Here is an 18,468-nt window from a genome sequence, read left to right on the forward strand (position 1 = left end):
CCACTGTAATTCAATATCATAGGAGAATAATTAGGACATATGTAGAATGCTCTAGAAGATCATCGGATACCATCTTTGGGAGTTCTGGTTCAGAACCATATCTCCAAGTAAATTTAAGAGAACAGGAAAATGTGAAATCTTATATCACATAAAAATTCATGGAAGAACTTAAAATCAAAATATTACTGTGACACAGTCACATCAATGTCTATAGCAGCTCAATTCAAAATAGCTAAACTATGAACCTAACTTGGGTGCCTTCTAACAGATAAATTGATAAAGAAAATATGTGTGTGTGTGTGTATGTGTGTATGTGTGTGTGTGTATAAAATGAAATATTACTCAGCCTTAAAGAAGAATGAATTTATGGCATTTGTCAGTAAATGGATGGAGCTGGAGAATATCATGCTAAGTGAAAAAAGCAATCCCCCCCAAAACAAAGGCTAAATGTTTTCTCTGATATGCAGATGCTAATTCACAATGGGTGGGGCTAGGAAAAAATAGAGTTACTTTAGATTAGGTAGAGGGGAGTGAAAGGAGGGGAGAGAGGGTTTGGAGGTAGAAAGGAAAAGAGAATGAATCAAACATTATTACCCTATGTACATATATGACTATACAACTGGTGGGATTCTACATCATGTGCAACCAGAAAAATGAGAAATTATACTCCACTTATGAATGATGTATCAAAGTGCATTCTACTCTTTGTATAACTAATTAGAACAAATTTTACAAATTCAGAAAAGAAAATACACAAAGTAATGATCATATAAGCAAGCAGAAAATCAAAGGAAGCAGGACAAAAAAAATTTTCAGATTATAATGTTATATTATTTACAACCCAAAACAGGGCAGCTGAACTCAATTTATTTTTCTGTCTGTGCATGATCTTTCATGATTAAATTTTGAAAACCTGTGAACTGTTTACTTAAAACCTTTTGCTTCCACCGTTGACTAGCACAAAATCTGTTCTGCCCAGATGCCAGTGTAAGAGAGGCCACTGAATCAAATTTTCTTCCAGCTCTACTGCATCCGTGGCATCTCTTCTCATTGTGGGGTCTTCACAAGAGCTACAGGCAGCAGACTCAACTGGGTGGGCGAGCGGGTTACAATGCCGATTCCTGGGTGCATAGCCTACCTACTGAATCAACACCTCTGGAGACAGGATTGAATATTTGCTTTTTATGTGAGCTTCCCAAGTGATGTTTAAGCATCATCAGGATTTCACATATCTTTCATCTGTTCATTCATTCACTTGCTCAGCTCATTCACTAAGTATCTATTGAATACCTTTTGTCAAGCACAATCTTAAATTCTACTTCCTATTAGATCATGGAAAAGGAGAAAGGACATGATCTAGCTCTCTGAAGATTTGGTAGCAGTTGAGGTTACACCAACAGACAGGGAGAGAGAAGGATGTGAAGCCACTGCTGGAGAGGCAGGAAATCATAAAAAAAAGAAAGACTTTGGCAGAGGCATGATGGCAACTCCAGGCATCCCTCAGTGATGTTGCCACTGGACTCAGACATCCCAGCCATTTCTTTCCTCCTTCTCCACTGACTACACATATTCATTCTTGCATCCACAATAGAGGAGACAGAATGTTCCAGAGAGACAGGAAGGTTTCTTGTAGTCTCAAGAATTCCGCTCAGGCTGCCTGAGAACATTTCACACAAAAGCCAGTCACATGGCTCACTGAGTGGAAGGAACAACACAGCAGACAGTTTTCCTTCTCCCCCAGGGTTGCGTTTGCTCACATTTTCTTTCCTTTTCTATCTTTCTCACTTTTTTTCTTAAGGGAATGGAAGGAAATGGGAATGCACGCTGAGAGATGGAAAAGCATATATTTCTTTGTTTGTAGCCCTTATAACTCTACCTAACAATACACTTTGTTTTCCTAAGACAAATTTATTCTTCAAGTTTCCCACCTTCAGGCACTTCATGGACTGGTCCTTAACAAGTTTTGTGCCCTTGTTTACTGATTTGTCAATGTGTATAGATATAGCAGGTGTGGGGGTCCTCTCTGGCTGTAGACATTAACTGCTGTTCACCGTGAGGCTCAGGAGTGTCCTGTCCTGCCTAAACAGAAATTCTGGTTTCTTAGTATTATTCTAACTCCCTTATAAGATTCTGAATTTCAGATGTGAATTGGTGGCCTTAAAGGTCATAAACGTAAAACACACTCTGAACAAATGTCAAAACTGTTTCTTGGAGAACAAAGAGAATCCAGTTTCTAGAAGGCTTTGCAGAACAAAAGACAGGAACTCAGAAACTATCCTAGATTCTTCTATTATACAAATCAATGTAAGGAGCCCCTCTATTTTACAATGCTCACTTTGCCTTAGCCTAGGTTCTAGTAAATTCTCCACTGCAGAAGTCAGACCAAGTTCACCTGGTTATTAAGGTCTCGCTGTGCTTCAAGGGGGACATTATGGACATTGGCTTTAATAGGAGTATAAAGTATCAACACTAGGGCAAAACTGGAGCTGACCTAATCCCTTCATTCCATCAATGTTCTCTCAAGCAATTCCCCTGAGTTACCCAGTTTACTTTTTTGTAAAAATTAAATTATTTATTTATTATAATTAGTTTTACATGATGGCAGAATGCAATTCATTTCATATTGCACATATAGAGCACAATTTTTCAAGTGAGTCACCCAGTTTACTTTCATTAGTGCTTCTGCATAAAAGAGAAGAGAAAACTAAAACCAATGTCTGACCTTTATGGCTGGATTTCCCAGGCAAGGGTAGGGGGAGTTTACCTTAAAAACTATGATAGGCTGTATTATGGGAATTCAGTGTAAGAAAATTAGAAGTGATACTTCTGACTGCAGATTATATACTTTAAAGAATTCTGCTGTTGGGCAGTCACTGGGGCCCACATTAGTCAATGGGATGAGGGAGAAAAGGAACCGCATTCTTGACTTTCGTCTTAGTCTCATTAGGGAACCACGATGTGGTTCTGCCCTTCTGCGTCAGGACCTTTATTCTAACAGTAGGACCAACATCCTACCAGAGAAGAAAGACAGGAACTCAGCAACTGTCCTAGATTCTTCTGTTACACAAATCAATGTAAGGAGCCCCTCTATTTTACAGTGATCACTTTGCCTTAGCCAAGGTTCTAATAAATTCTCCAGGCCTGTGGTCTCAGTTTTCAGAACAATTATATAATACAAGAATCTAGTGGTCACCTCACTGCAAAATTTCCTTTGGTTGTACTCATTAGTTTCAGCCTTAAGCTTAGTAGACAAGGCCCTCTTAAGATTCAAACCCTGCCATTCATTCAGTCCACCCATTTCTTTTTCTCATTTTAATATTCAATCCTTTTAGCCCAAAGAGACTGTCCTCTTCCAAGCCCCTGGAGCAAGGCAGGCTCCACCAAAGGGAATCACACTTCTGGATCTAAGTCAAGATCCAAACCCTTTACTTTATAGAGGATCCCAAGTTACAGAGAGACTATTTAATTGGCCCAAGGTCACAGCTGGTTAGGAATACCATGAATTAGGACCCAGTATTTAGGCCTACTTTCTAAAGTCTAATTTATTGATTGATGACATTGCTCAAATCAGACAATTTTAAAACACTGAGAAACTTAACACACTACTGATCATCTGGTGTTTATTAACAAAGTGACTTAAATGTGCCCATCCAAAATCTTACAAATATGGAACTTCCCTTTCCCCCAAAGCAACCCTTTTTCTAGGAGCCTTTCCTTCAGAAAGTCTGCCAAGACTTCAATACTAAGAAAGCTCTCTGCCCTAAAAATAATCTCCAAATTCAACATGAGTTACCAAAATAAAATCTCCCAAATAAAACAATGGCAGAGACAGACCTGATAATGAATATGAAATATGCTAAGAACATTCTGTCACTGAAACAAACTTGACTTTTTTGTGTGTGATTAATGGTAAGATAAAATCTTGAAACACAAAAGAATGAAGCAAATGATAACAGAGGAGAATCAGCTTGGAAAGGTCCCATTGGAAATTTATCCGTTTGAAAACTGGCTCTGTCTTTTGGCCATCATTACCATGTATCTGTCCAGAAATTCATTTTCAAGTGTTATTTCCAAATAAAGTCCCAAATTCAAAATGCAAGTTGGTTGGCTCATTTAAAATTTGCTCTGAGATGGACAAAACAACAAATTTATTGTTTTCAGAAGAAATAATAAGTGTATTCTAACACTTATTGTGTCTAATTCATATTTCAGAGGCTGGCCTTCCTTTCCTGATTCTTTAGTATCTTATTTCCATTAGGAAATGGGAAATACAGGAAATAGCATTATGAAGCCATTTCTAAATATTAATATGGTACCAAAGTAAGTTAGCAAAGAACCATGCACTTTCAAGGAAAGGATGAGAAGGGAAATTGGCTTGAACCCAGTCTGTCAGAAATGGTGAATGGTCTGCGTTTAGCTAAATCTAATCAGACCATCATGCCCTACACTGCATTTACTGACAAGTCAGGGCACTGGAGAGGGCATATCACATCAGAACAGAGCTTGGAAGAGGAACGAAAATTACCTGTTGAATAGGAAAACTAGCTTTCTTAGTCAAGTATTTTGATAAAGTTCTTGATGCCAGAGAATCCATCCATGAAAATAACATGGCGGTGGTATGGGAGAGGGGGAGTAAGAGTCTGAGAGAGGAGAAAGTTAGGAAGCAAAAATTAAGGAAGGAATAGTAAGAATAACTGCTATTAAATATTTAATCTAAAGACTAAGCCAGGAAGAACATTTACACAAAGATGCGAATTATTACTCATGAACTTCCATTTCACTTGAACAATAAAAAAAAAAAAAAACAGTGCAAGAATACACTGGCACTGCCTAAGCAAAGACAGAGTAGCACCAATCCAAAGGGGGAAAAACACATAGCATTCATATTTATGGGGATAATACAATTGCTCATATACATGAGTAGATTTCATTGCTTTCTAAGCATTGCTGAGAAAACCTGGTAGCACTTTATTTTCTTTAAGAGTTTGAAATGTGCTATCTAAAATCTCATAGGGTAGCTATGATCTTTCAAAAATGCAAATGTCATTTGGAAAGTTCCCAGGAAAACGCATCCTGTCTTTCAAGATATTGAAAGGATTGGAGGAATACTCACTAATGCACTTTGTTAGATGAACTGTTGTCAAGCACCAAGTTAGTAAATGGTGACAGGATGGAGCTGCATGACAACAAAAGCACCCACAACAGCCCTTGGGATATAGTACAGACTTCAGATTTAAAAAGATGATAACTCTTAAAAATACACAACCCCACCTCAAGGAGGCATTTCTTTGCTGATTTTGTGACCAGTAAATCAATAATATTTTCCATTTAAAAACTACAGTATTAATTAATAACATTGAATGTTCATTAATAATGTACACACATAATCTTTAAGAAGAGTAAAGCATTCTTTTGGGGTAAAGCCAACAGATGACTTTAACAGAAAAACAAATTTTTTCTCATTGTACATGGAAATACTTAGATTTGCCAAAACATTCTTTGCCCCAGATTCTTGATTCACTAGTAATTCTGGAGGAGAATTTACATTCATTTGTGAACTCTCTGGCCTCATTCTCTTTCACGCCCTATCACACGTGTCGTTCCAATATAGCAAAAGCACACATATCCTAGGAAGCCTCTCTTCCTCTCTCTCTGAGCTCAAACCTGCTTGTCTCCCCAAATATTCCCTTTGGAAAGCAAACCATCTCTATGACAACCTTAAGATGGGGGGTTGAAGAGCACTTGGGGACAGCCCTTGTGGAAGTTAATACCAGTTTGTGTTTAACGGGGTCAGGGAAACTCAGACAATGGCTAACACTATGGAGAGGAGCCACTTAGCTGTATGAAATTGATTGTTAAACTTAACCTATTCAGAACACAGTCTCAGAAAAACAATCTATAAGTATGATTTATTCAGGGTTAATTCATTAATTCTCCATTTTAGCTGATTTGTTCAATGCCCAGTGGAAATTATATCAAAAGATCATCTATGAAATGGAAAAGAGAATTAAGAACTTTTAAACTTGACCTAGGCAGAGCCTTCAGAAATACTACTTTTCCCAAATAAGTGTTACCACATTCTCTTTTCTAGGCAAGACTATTTCTTTTCTGTGTCTTTATATTTTAATTGTATTTCTTTCCCTATAAAGCTGATGATGAAGGTGGATTATTATGGAGTTGTGTGGACTTTTTCATATCTTTAATACATGTGCTTCTAGAAAGAGAAGAATACAGACACAAGGTGGCAATTCTAGCTCAGGTGTAGCGGGGATCTTTTGTGTGACTCAGAGCTAGAGAGAGCTGCGTTCAATATGTGTTGAACAATACTTTCCCACTACTGACTTCACTCCAGGAAACAAATTATCATGCTTTTTTAAAACACAGGGGCACCAAAAAATCACCATCTGATAATGTACATTCTTTCTTTGTCTTTACCTGATTGACCACCTAACAACAGGGCTTTTAAAATAATGAGGAGAATCCTTTGTTCTCCCTGGTTCCATTTAAGGAAAAGTAGGTCGAAGGGCTTCCCCAGGGAGGGAAAAAAAAAAAAAAAGCCCAGGAGCCAAACACAAGGGGAGTAAGAGATTTCACGCCCACTCCTGTTCCCACCCTCCCAAAGAAGTTAATTAATTCTGTTTTAGGGATGGTTAACAGAGGTGGGGGGAGCACTCAGGTAGCCCATTCTCTGAGACCATAATCTCCTTCTCAAGTGTGGCTCACACCATCCTCCCAGGCAGGGGTGGGGGCAGTGAAGGGTGCAGAGACTCTCTCTCCAGCCATGGGCAACAGAGCCAGTACTGCATGCATTTGCACTCCCCAAAACGTGCATCCCAGCCCAAGTGCGAAGTTGGATATTTAGACCTGAAAAACACAATAAGAGCCATTCAAAGCAGCAAGTTACAGTACCTTAAGGAGTCTTACAGATGGGAGAAAGGCTGCGTGGCACAGCTTCCGGATGGTCCAGTTTAGGGGTCGAGAAGCATCAGTTTGATTCATGACCCCTTCCAAATTCCACCGGGAAATCAAGAAACTGCAAACCTGAGCAACGCCTAGAAAATAAATGGTTCCCCACGGCCCTGGCATCCCATGGTCATCTCCACACCTGCAAATTCCATTAGGGCAGAGGCTTCCTGGAACTTGGGAGACTAGTCAAGTGGCGTTTCCTGAGCCCCTGAACCTTCTTAAGAAAGCCACCTCCCCTCTCTCTGCAGCCGTGCTCATGCATACCAAATGTGGCTGAATGAAGGCACACTGCCTGCTGCTTCGGGGAGGGGATGCAGGGTTTTGAAGGAGAGGGACAGCCTGCACAAAACAGCCTGTGGTCGGAGTCAGAGCAGCCTGCTCCGGAATGCACGCTCCCTCTCCCGCTCTCCTCCCAGCAAACGCAGGTCAGGCGTTGGGGGGGAACCCGGGCCATTTGCTTTGCTCGCTCGGTTTGTGGGGGGAGCCAGGAAGAGAGCAAAAGGGAACAAAAATAAAGCCAGAATGGGAACTTGCACTTTCTTGCACAAAGCATCTTTGAGGGGCTGGGGACAAGCATGGGGGAGGGGCTAGGACACGAAAGGAGAAGGGATGCCTCTGAATGATAAGATAAAATGCTTCCCTTTTGATTTATTTGGCATACTAAATTGAGAGCTATCATAAAATGGATCTAAAGTAGAAGGGACCCCTGTTTTGTTCTGGGGTTTTTATTAACTGTGATTGACAGTCCCCACTCTGATACATACATTATATAGATGACAGGTAGAACGGCAAAGACAGATCAAACTCACACACACACACACACACACACACACACACACACTGGTGCCAATGAGTTATTCCTTTCATAGAAAGCTGTGCAAACTAATGCATACTTGGCTTACATTTTAAAAGTGTCAGTTTCTAAACTGGGGGTTATCTCCTCCTGGGAAGCCACTTGATACCCTTCCTCACCAACAAAAGTTTAACCCTTCAGGTGTTATGTGGGATGCTATTTATAAAAGACAGAATTTCCTCAAGTGGGGATTCCTACTCCCATCATTTTCTAAGGAGACTGCGAGAAAGAGTAGCTGCATTGGAATGCATAGTCTTTAGGGCTCTTTTGGTGAGAGAATAAAAGAGAAATTTTCAATTTTTTAAGGCAGAAATCATATAATTTCATTTAGAAAAAGAAAGTTAGAGGAGGATTGGGGGCAGGGAGAGTTTGTGTCACACCCCCTATTTGGAGTACCCATCTTCGGAAGGCATTAGACCTCAGTCAGTACAGTGGACTAAAAGACTCCACCCAGGAGAATTCCATATCCTTAGAGGATTGCTATCTTACTTATGCTTTCTACTTCTTAGCCCTTCCTATGTCTATACTGATTTTCCACTGCCAATTAGCTGGCAGAGAAAGGTAAAGCCCCACTCCAGGACTCCTTCATATTCCGAGGCAGAACTGGGAGGGGTTTGAGCAATATGATCACTGCTGTATTTCAGGGTTGGGGACAACATAGATCCACCCTAGAGTGTAATAAATACCTGATGCACTGCATTACAACACCACTTCCATACAATGCTCCTGAGTCACAGATCAAAGAAGAATATTGCAAAAAAGTGGGTCCATTGGTGGAATACAGACCACTGACTTGTAAATAAAATTCATGTGCCTTATTACCTTCTATTAAGCAGTATGCTCTAATAGAAATCCACCCAGTTGGTTCATTTGCTGTCACCATACTATTTACACAAAGGGTTGGAGGTAGTTTTAAAATAGTAAGAGCTAACATGTATGTGTCAGGCATGGTGCTCGGCACTTTAAATGTATTATGTAAGTTCATATCAATGACAACCCTATGAAGCAGATGCTGCTGTCATGACCCTATTTCACTGGTTAAACAAGTGAGGTCCAGAGAAATTAGTAATAAATCTAACATAACTGGTACATCAGGAGTCTGGATTGAAACTAGTTTACTAGGCTAGTTAATACAAGCTTTTCCTTCTCTCCTGTTTCTTTTATAATTAAGGGTACCATAGCAAAAAAATCACTGCCTCAGTTTTCTGGTAATTCAACTGTATATAAGAATCAAGCTAAAAGACAGAAGAAATAATGCTCAGCACTTCCTTCAGATCATCTCTGTGCTATGACATTGATGTAGCAGTTAACAGCATGAATTCTGAAGTCAGGCTCCGTGGCTGAAACTCTGATACTGACCCTGGCCTGGAGCACTTTTTCTTGCCTCCTCTGAGCTTTGGAGTCCTCATTTATAAAATGGAGATAAACATAAAACCACACCCCAGGAGTGTTGTGAAGACTGAATAAGCCTATCAATGAAGCACTTAGAACAACGCCTGCCATATTCTAGGGTCCTTTGTACCATGTATCATCTTCCAAGTAGCATGAGCTGATTTGAGGTTGGGAACCCATGGACATTTCCCATTAAGTATGTGCAAGTATGGATATTTACAGAATTAGGTAATGAAGCCAAGCAAGAGAAATTAAACTGAATGCTTCCTATTAGTTATTATGAGTTTTATAAATGGGGTAAAGAGGAAAGTAAAAGAGTATAAAGGCATAGGGACTTCCTAAGCTTTATTGCAGAGTGGTAGTCATCAGCCCCCAAGCTACTGCCTTCAGTGAGGCTATGAGGCTGCAGTCTTTAATAGTCTAAGCTATTAAATGCCTTTATGTGGTTTCTTTGCAGTTGCCAGAAGTCTGCTCCAAGGAAAGGCTGTAGCACTCCAGTTGCCTACTCCTGCCCTCAATGTTCCAATATGTGAAGAACTCCACACAAATGACAGCACCATTCTGAAATCACATAGCCTTTGATCCTCCTAGCCTCTTTAATTTTTATGAATCACTTTGGTCCAAGAATATAGTTAGGATGTACATGAAGTGAGGAAGTAGGAGGATTCACAGCCCTCTCTAATGGCAATTAAAGGAGAGAAGCACAAAACCTCCAGGGAATTGATTTGGAGACTACACTGCAAAAGAGGTGAAGATCAAAGAAAGATGAATTCCAAGACAGAAAGTTGTTCTTCCATCTTTGGGGTAACTTACGCCAGAACTGTTAGCAAAATCGCTACAATAGTTTTTCAGAAACTTTTTTCCTCCATTTTGACTAATGGTATTTTCATAGGGAATGATGATGCTGTCCCTGATTTTGGAGGGGAGTCTGATGAGGAACAGCAAAGGGGTACAAGTCCATCCTCAGAAGTTAGCATTTTACAAACCCAAAAAACTGGTTCATACATTTTATGAATGTGGTGTTTACAAATATGCAGAAAACATTTCAGCAAGCTTAAAACTGACATGATCATATTACTTTTCAGTATCCTAAAAATACAGCAAATTTGGTGTATCAAATTTCTGCACTCCAAATTCTGCGTTTCTTCAAACTCTAATTCCTTCCCATGTTCCTTAAGCCCGCTTCACACTGAGCACCTTCCCTTTTTATGTCCTTTATAAATGATGCTAAATTCAAGAATCCTAATAACATTTGAGCTCAGACTCAGTGATGACAATGAGCTATGGTTACAGACATACCACCTTTATGCCTTTTCATGGCCACCTTCCCTCTTTTTAGGAAAATCATGGCACCTTAATATACCTTACACTACTTTGCTCAATCTTACTATCCCTTAGATATAAAGGGGTTTGGCTGATAAAAACCTAAGAAAACAAAATGGAAATGGCACACTGACCAGATAGTACAGCATATTCAAAAAGCCTCATGCATATGTGTTTTCTGCAAAACACACACACACACACACACACACACACACACACACACACACACTCCAGTATAATTTATAACACTGAAATGCTTGGGTATCTGCACTTTAATTGAGCATGCATTTCCAAGGCTCTACTATATGAATGTGGTTTATATGGTGCAGATGTTCAAGCATCCAAGAAAAAGACTGGGAACCAGTCAAGCTTTTGTAGAGAACTTCATCTGCCTCCACATTTTCCAGTCTTAATATTAACTTCCTGTTTGCTTTACAGTTGACCTCAGTGTCAACTTTACCATGTTCTGATAGTTCGATATTTTTGTCAAAAAACTACCTGTGGACCTTCTGGCAACTCATAATTTTTCTCTAAACAGCATGTTTTTCTCATTTCTTCTAGTGAACTGCATTCAAGTAGAACTGTAACATTTTTAGGAATTTTTTAATAATTCAATATTCTCAAAAATATGAATTTCTTTATAGAGTCCTTGGTACTTAGAATAGTTCTTAGTTATTTCCAAGTATATGTTCTTTAAAGAGATTAAATATTTTTTTCCCTCCACTTAACATATATTTCTCCTTTTGGTAATTTTTATGATAATAGATTCTGAATTATATTAAAATATATTAAAATAAATGACTCACACTCTTTCTTTTATGCACTAAGGATTGAACACAGGGGTGCTTTACCACTGGAGCTCCATCTCCAGTCCTTTTTATTTTTTATTTTGAGACAGAGCCCCAGCTAAGCTGCTGAGGCTGGCCTCAAACTTTCAGTCTTCCTGCCTCCATCTTGCAAGTTATTGGGATTATAAGCGTGAACCACCACACTCGCCTAGAAGCATTTATTTCATATAAAATGTGAAAACACCTCAGAATTAGAATGGTCTTCTATTCCAGTTTTCTTCTCAATATTGGGATACCTCACCCAGATTCACTGAGTGCTGTCCACCCTCTGGTGAGTTTGGGGGGCAATTCATTAACTATAGTTGAACAGCTATAGTTAACAGAAGGCTCGGATGAAATGTGCCTCCCTGAAACTTCCAAGTCAAGTTTTCTTCCAGAGAACAAGATCCTCAAGTATTATAAAAATGCTGTTAACAATCTCTGTTCAACCTCCTATTCTCCACAGTGGACATCTTGGACCATTAATCTTTCTTTAGGATCATATTCAATATTAGTTATAGGGATACTTTAAATATAGTTCATTACTCAACCCTCTTAAATCCTTCTTATTACTTCTCAAAGTTCTCTTGGAGAGTTTTGAGAGGAGACTCACTAATAATTTAGCATCTTTTAAAAAAAATTTTTATGAATAAATTTGTTTACTCAACATAGACTTTTATGGGAAGTGGTGGTGGGTGGTGATGGGCTAAGTGAAGCCCATGCTTGAAACAGGAAACAGCAGGATTGGACTATCTGTGTTTCATCCTCCTTATGTTTATCTGATAGCTGAAGGTCAGACAGGCTCAGGTCAAACCTAAGCCCTATCTTGTGCATGCTTTGTAGCTCTGGGCCAGATACATAAACACTTAGAAAATTAGTTTTTCCACTGTAAAAAAAAAAAAAAAAAAAAGTGCCCAAAACAGTTTCCACCACAAGATTTTTGAGATTAAAAGCAATTAGCACAGAATTGATGAAGTGAAAAATACATATAAATGTAATTATTGTTATCTCTTTCACTGACTGCTAGCAGTTAATTTGACACAGTGCTTAAGAGCATCAGCTCTACACCCAATGGCCTGAACTTGGACCCTGGATTTAACATTTACATGAAGCTTGGGAAAATTATTTATTCTTACTGTGTTTTGGTTTCTTCGTCTGCAAATTGGGAATAATAATTCTCTGTCTCTCAAAGGAATATTGTGAAATTAATCAGCCAATATTCTTAGAGGCTTTAAAAGAGGTCTACATGTGGCAAAAACTCAAAAAATATTATTAATTTGATTTTTTAAGCTGAAATCACACAGCTATTGCTTTAAGAAAAGAAAAGTAATAGCATTCAAGAAGATGATAAGCTTAATATATGTCAAAGAGACTTCTCTTTGGAAAGTAAGACCATTTAAAAATAAATAAAACAAAACACCTTCATTGCTCCTTTTGTTTCTTCCAATAAAAGGAGCAGCTGCAGAGGACACAGGAGGAAGTCACACCTGAGTTTCCTTACAGCCTTCCTCTGTGCATCTAAAAGTGGATCATACAACTACTAATAAAATATAAACGTTAATATATAAAATGCTTCACTTTGGAAAACAAAGTTATAGAAGCAGCTTCTGTCTCAGCAAAAATAAAAATCCTATGCACATATGCATGCACACACACACACAATGTATAACAGATATTCAAAGGTCTAGAGCTAAAATACATCCTTATTCAGGTTTGAAATCCTATTACTTCCATTCACAAAGGGGATTTTTCCCCCCTTTGGTATGATTCTGACATTTTACTGAGTTCATGGAGGCTTGTTAAAAATATAAGAATTTGAGGTGCTTGTTTTTAACCACTAAATATTCACAGTCTCTTTCTATTTGCAATGCTATTATTATAAATGTTATCTCTCTAATCTAAATCCAGACATCTGCAGCACAGACACATGTGTACACAAACATACAAACCCCTACAAGCAGAATTTAAGTAAAATTTTCATTATGAAAATTTCATAATCTGACCAACTTGGTAAAGAACTCATGAATTAATGTGTTTTGGGAGGGAAGATTGAATCAGTGAATTCCAATTATTGTTTTAAATAAACTGTGTGAATTGGAGGGGCATTCAGCATTTTTATTGTTAACACTGAAGCTTCAGATAGATTCTTTTGGCTAATGGATGTAGAAATAAGACACAAATTCAAGCTCAAAATTCATGTATATCTTCAGGAATGGCCTCTGACTCCCACCAATGAACTGAGAGTCTGGCTCAGCCACCCCTTGCCTCATGTATCCGGGTTTCTGATGTTAATGGCCGGCACTGATTTGGACCATAAGGTCTGCTCACCTGGGAAACAGAGACATACTGTGATCTGGAAAAGCCTCAAAGCAGTACTCTGCTTGGTAGAGCATTTTAATGAGAAAGCTAATGAAAATTTGACTTGCTATCTACTTTTGTCATGCTTCCAGAAAAAAAATTTATTCGTTAATGTTTATTCTGTTATCATATTTTTAACAACCATAAGCCTTCCATTTTATTAATAACAGTGGCAGAGATTACAGTTGTCCAGTTTTTGTTTCATTTTTCTCATGAAGAGCCATCAAGTCAATTAAAAAACCACATGGATTTTGAAGTCAGGAAGAACTGGGTTTGTATCCATATTATGTCACTGGGCAATTAATATAACTTTTAGGAGTCCTCATCCTTAAAATTGATAGTGGCTGATTATGAAAATGTTAGAGATGATAGCTAATCTTTTGGAGCACTAGTATGTGCTACACACTGTGCTAATTCTTCTAAGTGTACACCTCATTTACCTCTCCTAACACACTAATGTAGTTTGTTGCATTATTATATGTTATATTACAAACAAGAAAATAGTCTCAGAGAGGTTAAGAAATCTTGCAGAAGTTCACATGGCTGGTCAGGCAACTTGAATCCAGTTTTGATTCTATAACCTGTCCTTTTACTGAATATAGCACGTTGCTACTAATTTAAAAAGCAAAGATTTATGCAAGTTTCTTGTGGCCTCCCCAAAAGAAGCTAGTATTTGATCTGACAAACCTGAAAAGAGAAAAAGCAACTCTATGCACCTAACTTTAATGCCAGAATTCTGCAGAACACAAGACCAAAGGCTCTTCTGATGGCTCTGGCTTTCTTTTGTTTTTTACTGCTGACTTCCATATCCCTTCCCTACCTCCTAGTTCCATCTGGCTGATCACTCTGCTGGGGCGATGATTGTCCACACTCATTTGTTATGCCCGATAAATAACACCTCACCTATAACACAGTATCTACTAAATGGAAAATGTCTCTAAACTCATGTGGTAGGGGGAATTCATATTACAGATATACATCTATACATACAGGTTTATATATGTCTGTATATTCATCTACATATATTTGAGCTCATCCAATTCTTATTAGTGTCCAACTTTGATCCTCACATACATTTTTTAGATGAGGAAACTGACGCATATAAAGGTTAGGTTCTTAAGTTTACACAGTAAGTTTCAGAGCAATGGGGGTGAATTCCAATATAAATACTTCACATAGTATATAAAGTTTCATAATGTATAAATAAAAAAAAACTTATTTTAAGTCAATTGAATTAGTTCCAGGTAGTCTAATGAGGTATAACATTCTTGATCATTTTTATGACAACAAGTAGCTTCAATCGCACAAAAGATGTACTCAGCTGAAAAACTTGATACCTGCTTTAGTAAGTAAAAAGCACAGGTCTTACAATCATATAATTAAAAGTATGACAACTATTCAAGTTTACTTGACCTTCATATGAAATAAACTAAGTATTTGGGGAGGAAAAAAAAACAACAAAACATTTTGAAAACTCTACTTCCAACTTGAAGCTAGCAAGTTAGAAAATGAAGATGCCAAAGAAGAATTTGATTATAATAGCTTCTAAATTAGTTAATAAATCAGGTTCAGACTGCTGAGTCTAAATAGAACATGCATTGGCCTGGAAGTTTCCCCCAACCTGCCCTGGAGGTTTCCTCAATAAGAAAGTAGAGACATGATTATAGAGAAAGAATGATAATGTTCTGTTAGAGAACACAGGACCAAAGGCTCTTCCACTGTAATGTTCTGTTACAGAACATTATCCCAAGGAAAACACCTTGACTAATGATTGTTTTAGTGAAGAATAGGTAAAACTATAATGTATGAGTTTTTCTTGAACCTTAATTAAATTCTTTTCAAGTGGACTGCTGGCTACAGATCAGATGAAAAAAAAAAATGATCAATTCAATTTTATGAAAATACCCGGGATTAAAGCAGATCAAGTGTTCTTCATAAAGTTAGAAAATCCAGACTCTTCCTCTTGGTTTTCAGTGTTGTGACTTCCTTGATCCTGTCCATCTTTCCTGCCTCTACTCTGCACCTTCCCCTCTACTCATCATGCTTCAGCCATTTATTTTAGTCTCTGTGTTTCCTCTCACAGGACCTTCACACTCGCTGTTCCCTCAGCTCCTCATGTTCCTTCTTCCAGCTTTTTGGAAGATCCATTGCTATTTAAGCATTAGAACTCAACCTGAGTATAATCTCCCTTGAGAGTTCTTTCTCACTCACTGCAGCTCTTTCTTTGGATTCTTTTTACACTTTCAGTATTTGCAAGCATGTAATTGGTTGGTTAACTTATTTTTTGCTCTCCATCTCCAACTTGAATATAATTTCTATAGAGCAGTTGTCAAACTGCATCTCAGATCCCAGCAGAGTATCTGAACATGGTAAGAGCTAACAAAATTTATTATTATTATTATTATTATTATTATTATTATTATTAAAATGTATACTGTTCTTGGAGTACATTACAACTCAGTACATATAGGAATATGTACATATCATAGTCATCAAATAAGAATAATATGAATTTGTACCTGTTTAACTGTTATGTTATGTATTGAGAATTTCTTACTATTCTTTTCTATTCATTTTGTGATATATCACAGGTTGTTTTGCCAATAATTACCCTGCTATGCTAAAGAAGAACCAGGACTGATTCTTCTACTTTGTATCTTTTGTGCCTCTATTGAATTCCTTTCTGTTCTCCTTCCTGCTTACCCTTCCTAGTCTCTAGTGATCCATATTCCCTTTGGTCTTCTACAAGGTTGACTTAGTGTTTTCCTCAAATGAATGAAAACATGTGGCATTTGTGTATAAATTGACCACATTTTCTTTATCCATTCATTCACTGAAGGACATTTCAGTTGACTCCATGTTTTGGCTATTGTGAATAGTGCTTCAAAAGAGATGGGAGTGCAAACATTGATGTAACGATCTCATCTCTTTGGGGTTAATAATGGAATTGAAGAATCTTATGGTAGTCCTATTTTTAGTTTTTTGAGAAATTTTCATACTATTTTCCATAATGGCTGTACTAATTCACATCCCCACCAACAGTGTATAAGGGTTCCTTTTCTTCACATCCTTGCCAGCATTTGTTATTTCTGGTTGTTTTGATGATAGCTGAATTTGTTGACCATAGAAAGAATAAGAGAAGAATGAAGGAACCAGACAAGTTTGTTAAAAGCATCTCTCTTAGGTCCTTTAGAGGTAAGCCTGGTGCTTATCTACAGGCTGCTTTCAAAACCATATCAATAGGAAAGGTAGCAGAATACAACAGTTACTAATACATCATTATGTAAAAATGTGGATGTGTAACCGATGTGATTCTGCAATCTGTATTTGGGGTAAAAATGGGAGTTCATAACCCACTTGAATCTAATGTATGAAATATGATATGTCAAGAGCTTTGTAATGTTTTGAACAACCAATAAAAAAAGAAGAAAAAAACATATCAATTCTTCAGAGCCCTTTTTCTTCCTCAAGTCTTAACTCCACAGTTTTAAGACATCTAAGAACCCCTTATTTAGAAATAAAAAAAAATAACAAGAAGAGATGGTTCTCAGCCTCTAACCTGTTAAGTAGAGACTAAGCTCTAAACACAGAGGGATTTAAAAAAATAAAATCAAAATAAGAAAAGAGAGAAATAGATATCAGAATTTGAAACTGAAAATAACTCATGCTAAGGAAATCAGCCATTTTCTACTCATAACCATCTGGCACATTCTTAAACATGTCCCCTAATGACAATTCATGAAGGACTTGACATTAGACTAAGTCCTTATGAAGATGACTCTCTATTTTGCATAAATATTATTTTGAAGTTTAGAGGAACAGTGACCTACTTCAGCAATCAGACTCACAAAACAAAAGCAGAATTGAAGCGGATGCCTGCCTCACAGAGTGGCTTAAGAAGCATGTTCTGATTCATTGCCCATAACGATGCTGAGAGATGAGAAAGGTATGTCACTATTGTCGTCATTCTACAGATGAGCAAACTGAGAAAGAGAGAATACAGGTGACTTCTCCAATTCCAGTGCAATATTGCTGTTCTTTCCATTAGGCTTCATGGCCTCTTCACTCTAAGGTTAATAATTACAGTGAGCCATGTCCTGAGTAGTTTTTCGAAATATAATCTTTAGAAGAAAATATTGGCCCTTACAGTAATATGGATATATCTCAAAATCATGAAATTCTAGAAAAGACAAGCCAAGAACGATAAGAAGCAGAATGCTGGCTGCCAGGGATTGCTTAGGGGATTGAACTAACCACAAAGCAACATGAGAAACCTTTTCAGGATCATGGAAATACTCTACATCTTGAAGTCAGGGGCACTCAACTATGGATCATCACTGGAATTCCAACTAGACACTCAAAATGGGTGAATTTTTATATATGATAGAGAAAATATATTTAGTCCTTTATGATTATTATAATGAAACAAAATTTCATTATGAAAAATGTTTCATTATGAAAAAGTTACCTATGCTATAATTTGGAACTGGAATGTTTTCTAAAGGCCCATGTTTAAATGGATTGTTCCTTAGAGTTGCTCTATTGGGAAGTAGTGAGACCTTAAAGAGATGGTGCCCAGTGGGAGTTCTTTAGGTCATTATGGAGGGAGGGATTGCCCTTGAAAGAGAGAGCATAACCAGATATCCCTCCTTTCTCTTTTGTCCTGGCCATGAGGTAAGAAGCTTTGCTCTGCCGTGAGCTCTCACCATGATGTGCCACCAGAGGTCACCAAGCATACAGGACCAAAAG

The 18,468-nt window shown here is 37.8% G+C and overlaps 1 protein-coding gene across 21 annotated transcripts in view; it reads right to left on the reverse strand.

The window, feature by feature from the left end:
- The window catches only part of Trpm3 (transient receptor potential cation channel subfamily M member 3), a 788,425-nt gene that overhangs the window by 482,986 nt on the left and 286,971 nt on the right, over nucleotides 1-18,468 (reverse strand). For 16 of the 21 annotated variants that reach the window (XM_077108674.1, XM_077108672.1, XM_077108671.1 and 13 more), the window contains exon 1: nucleotides 6,910-7,086. The exons of the other annotated variants lie outside the window; for them this stretch is intronic. In XM_077108674.1, coding sequence (XP_076964789.1) covers nucleotides 6,910-7,086 — 177 coding nt within the window. Of the gene's footprint in view, nucleotides 1-6,909; nucleotides 7,087-18,468 lie in introns of those variants that run through there. 21 annotated transcript variants of the gene reach the window in all.

The sequence above is a fragment of the Callospermophilus lateralis genome, chromosome 2, assembly GCF_048772815.1.
Source record: "Callospermophilus lateralis isolate mCalLat2 chromosome 2, mCalLat2.hap1, whole genome shotgun sequence".
Lineage (NCBI taxonomy): Eukaryota > Metazoa > Chordata > Mammalia > Rodentia > Sciuridae > Callospermophilus > Callospermophilus lateralis.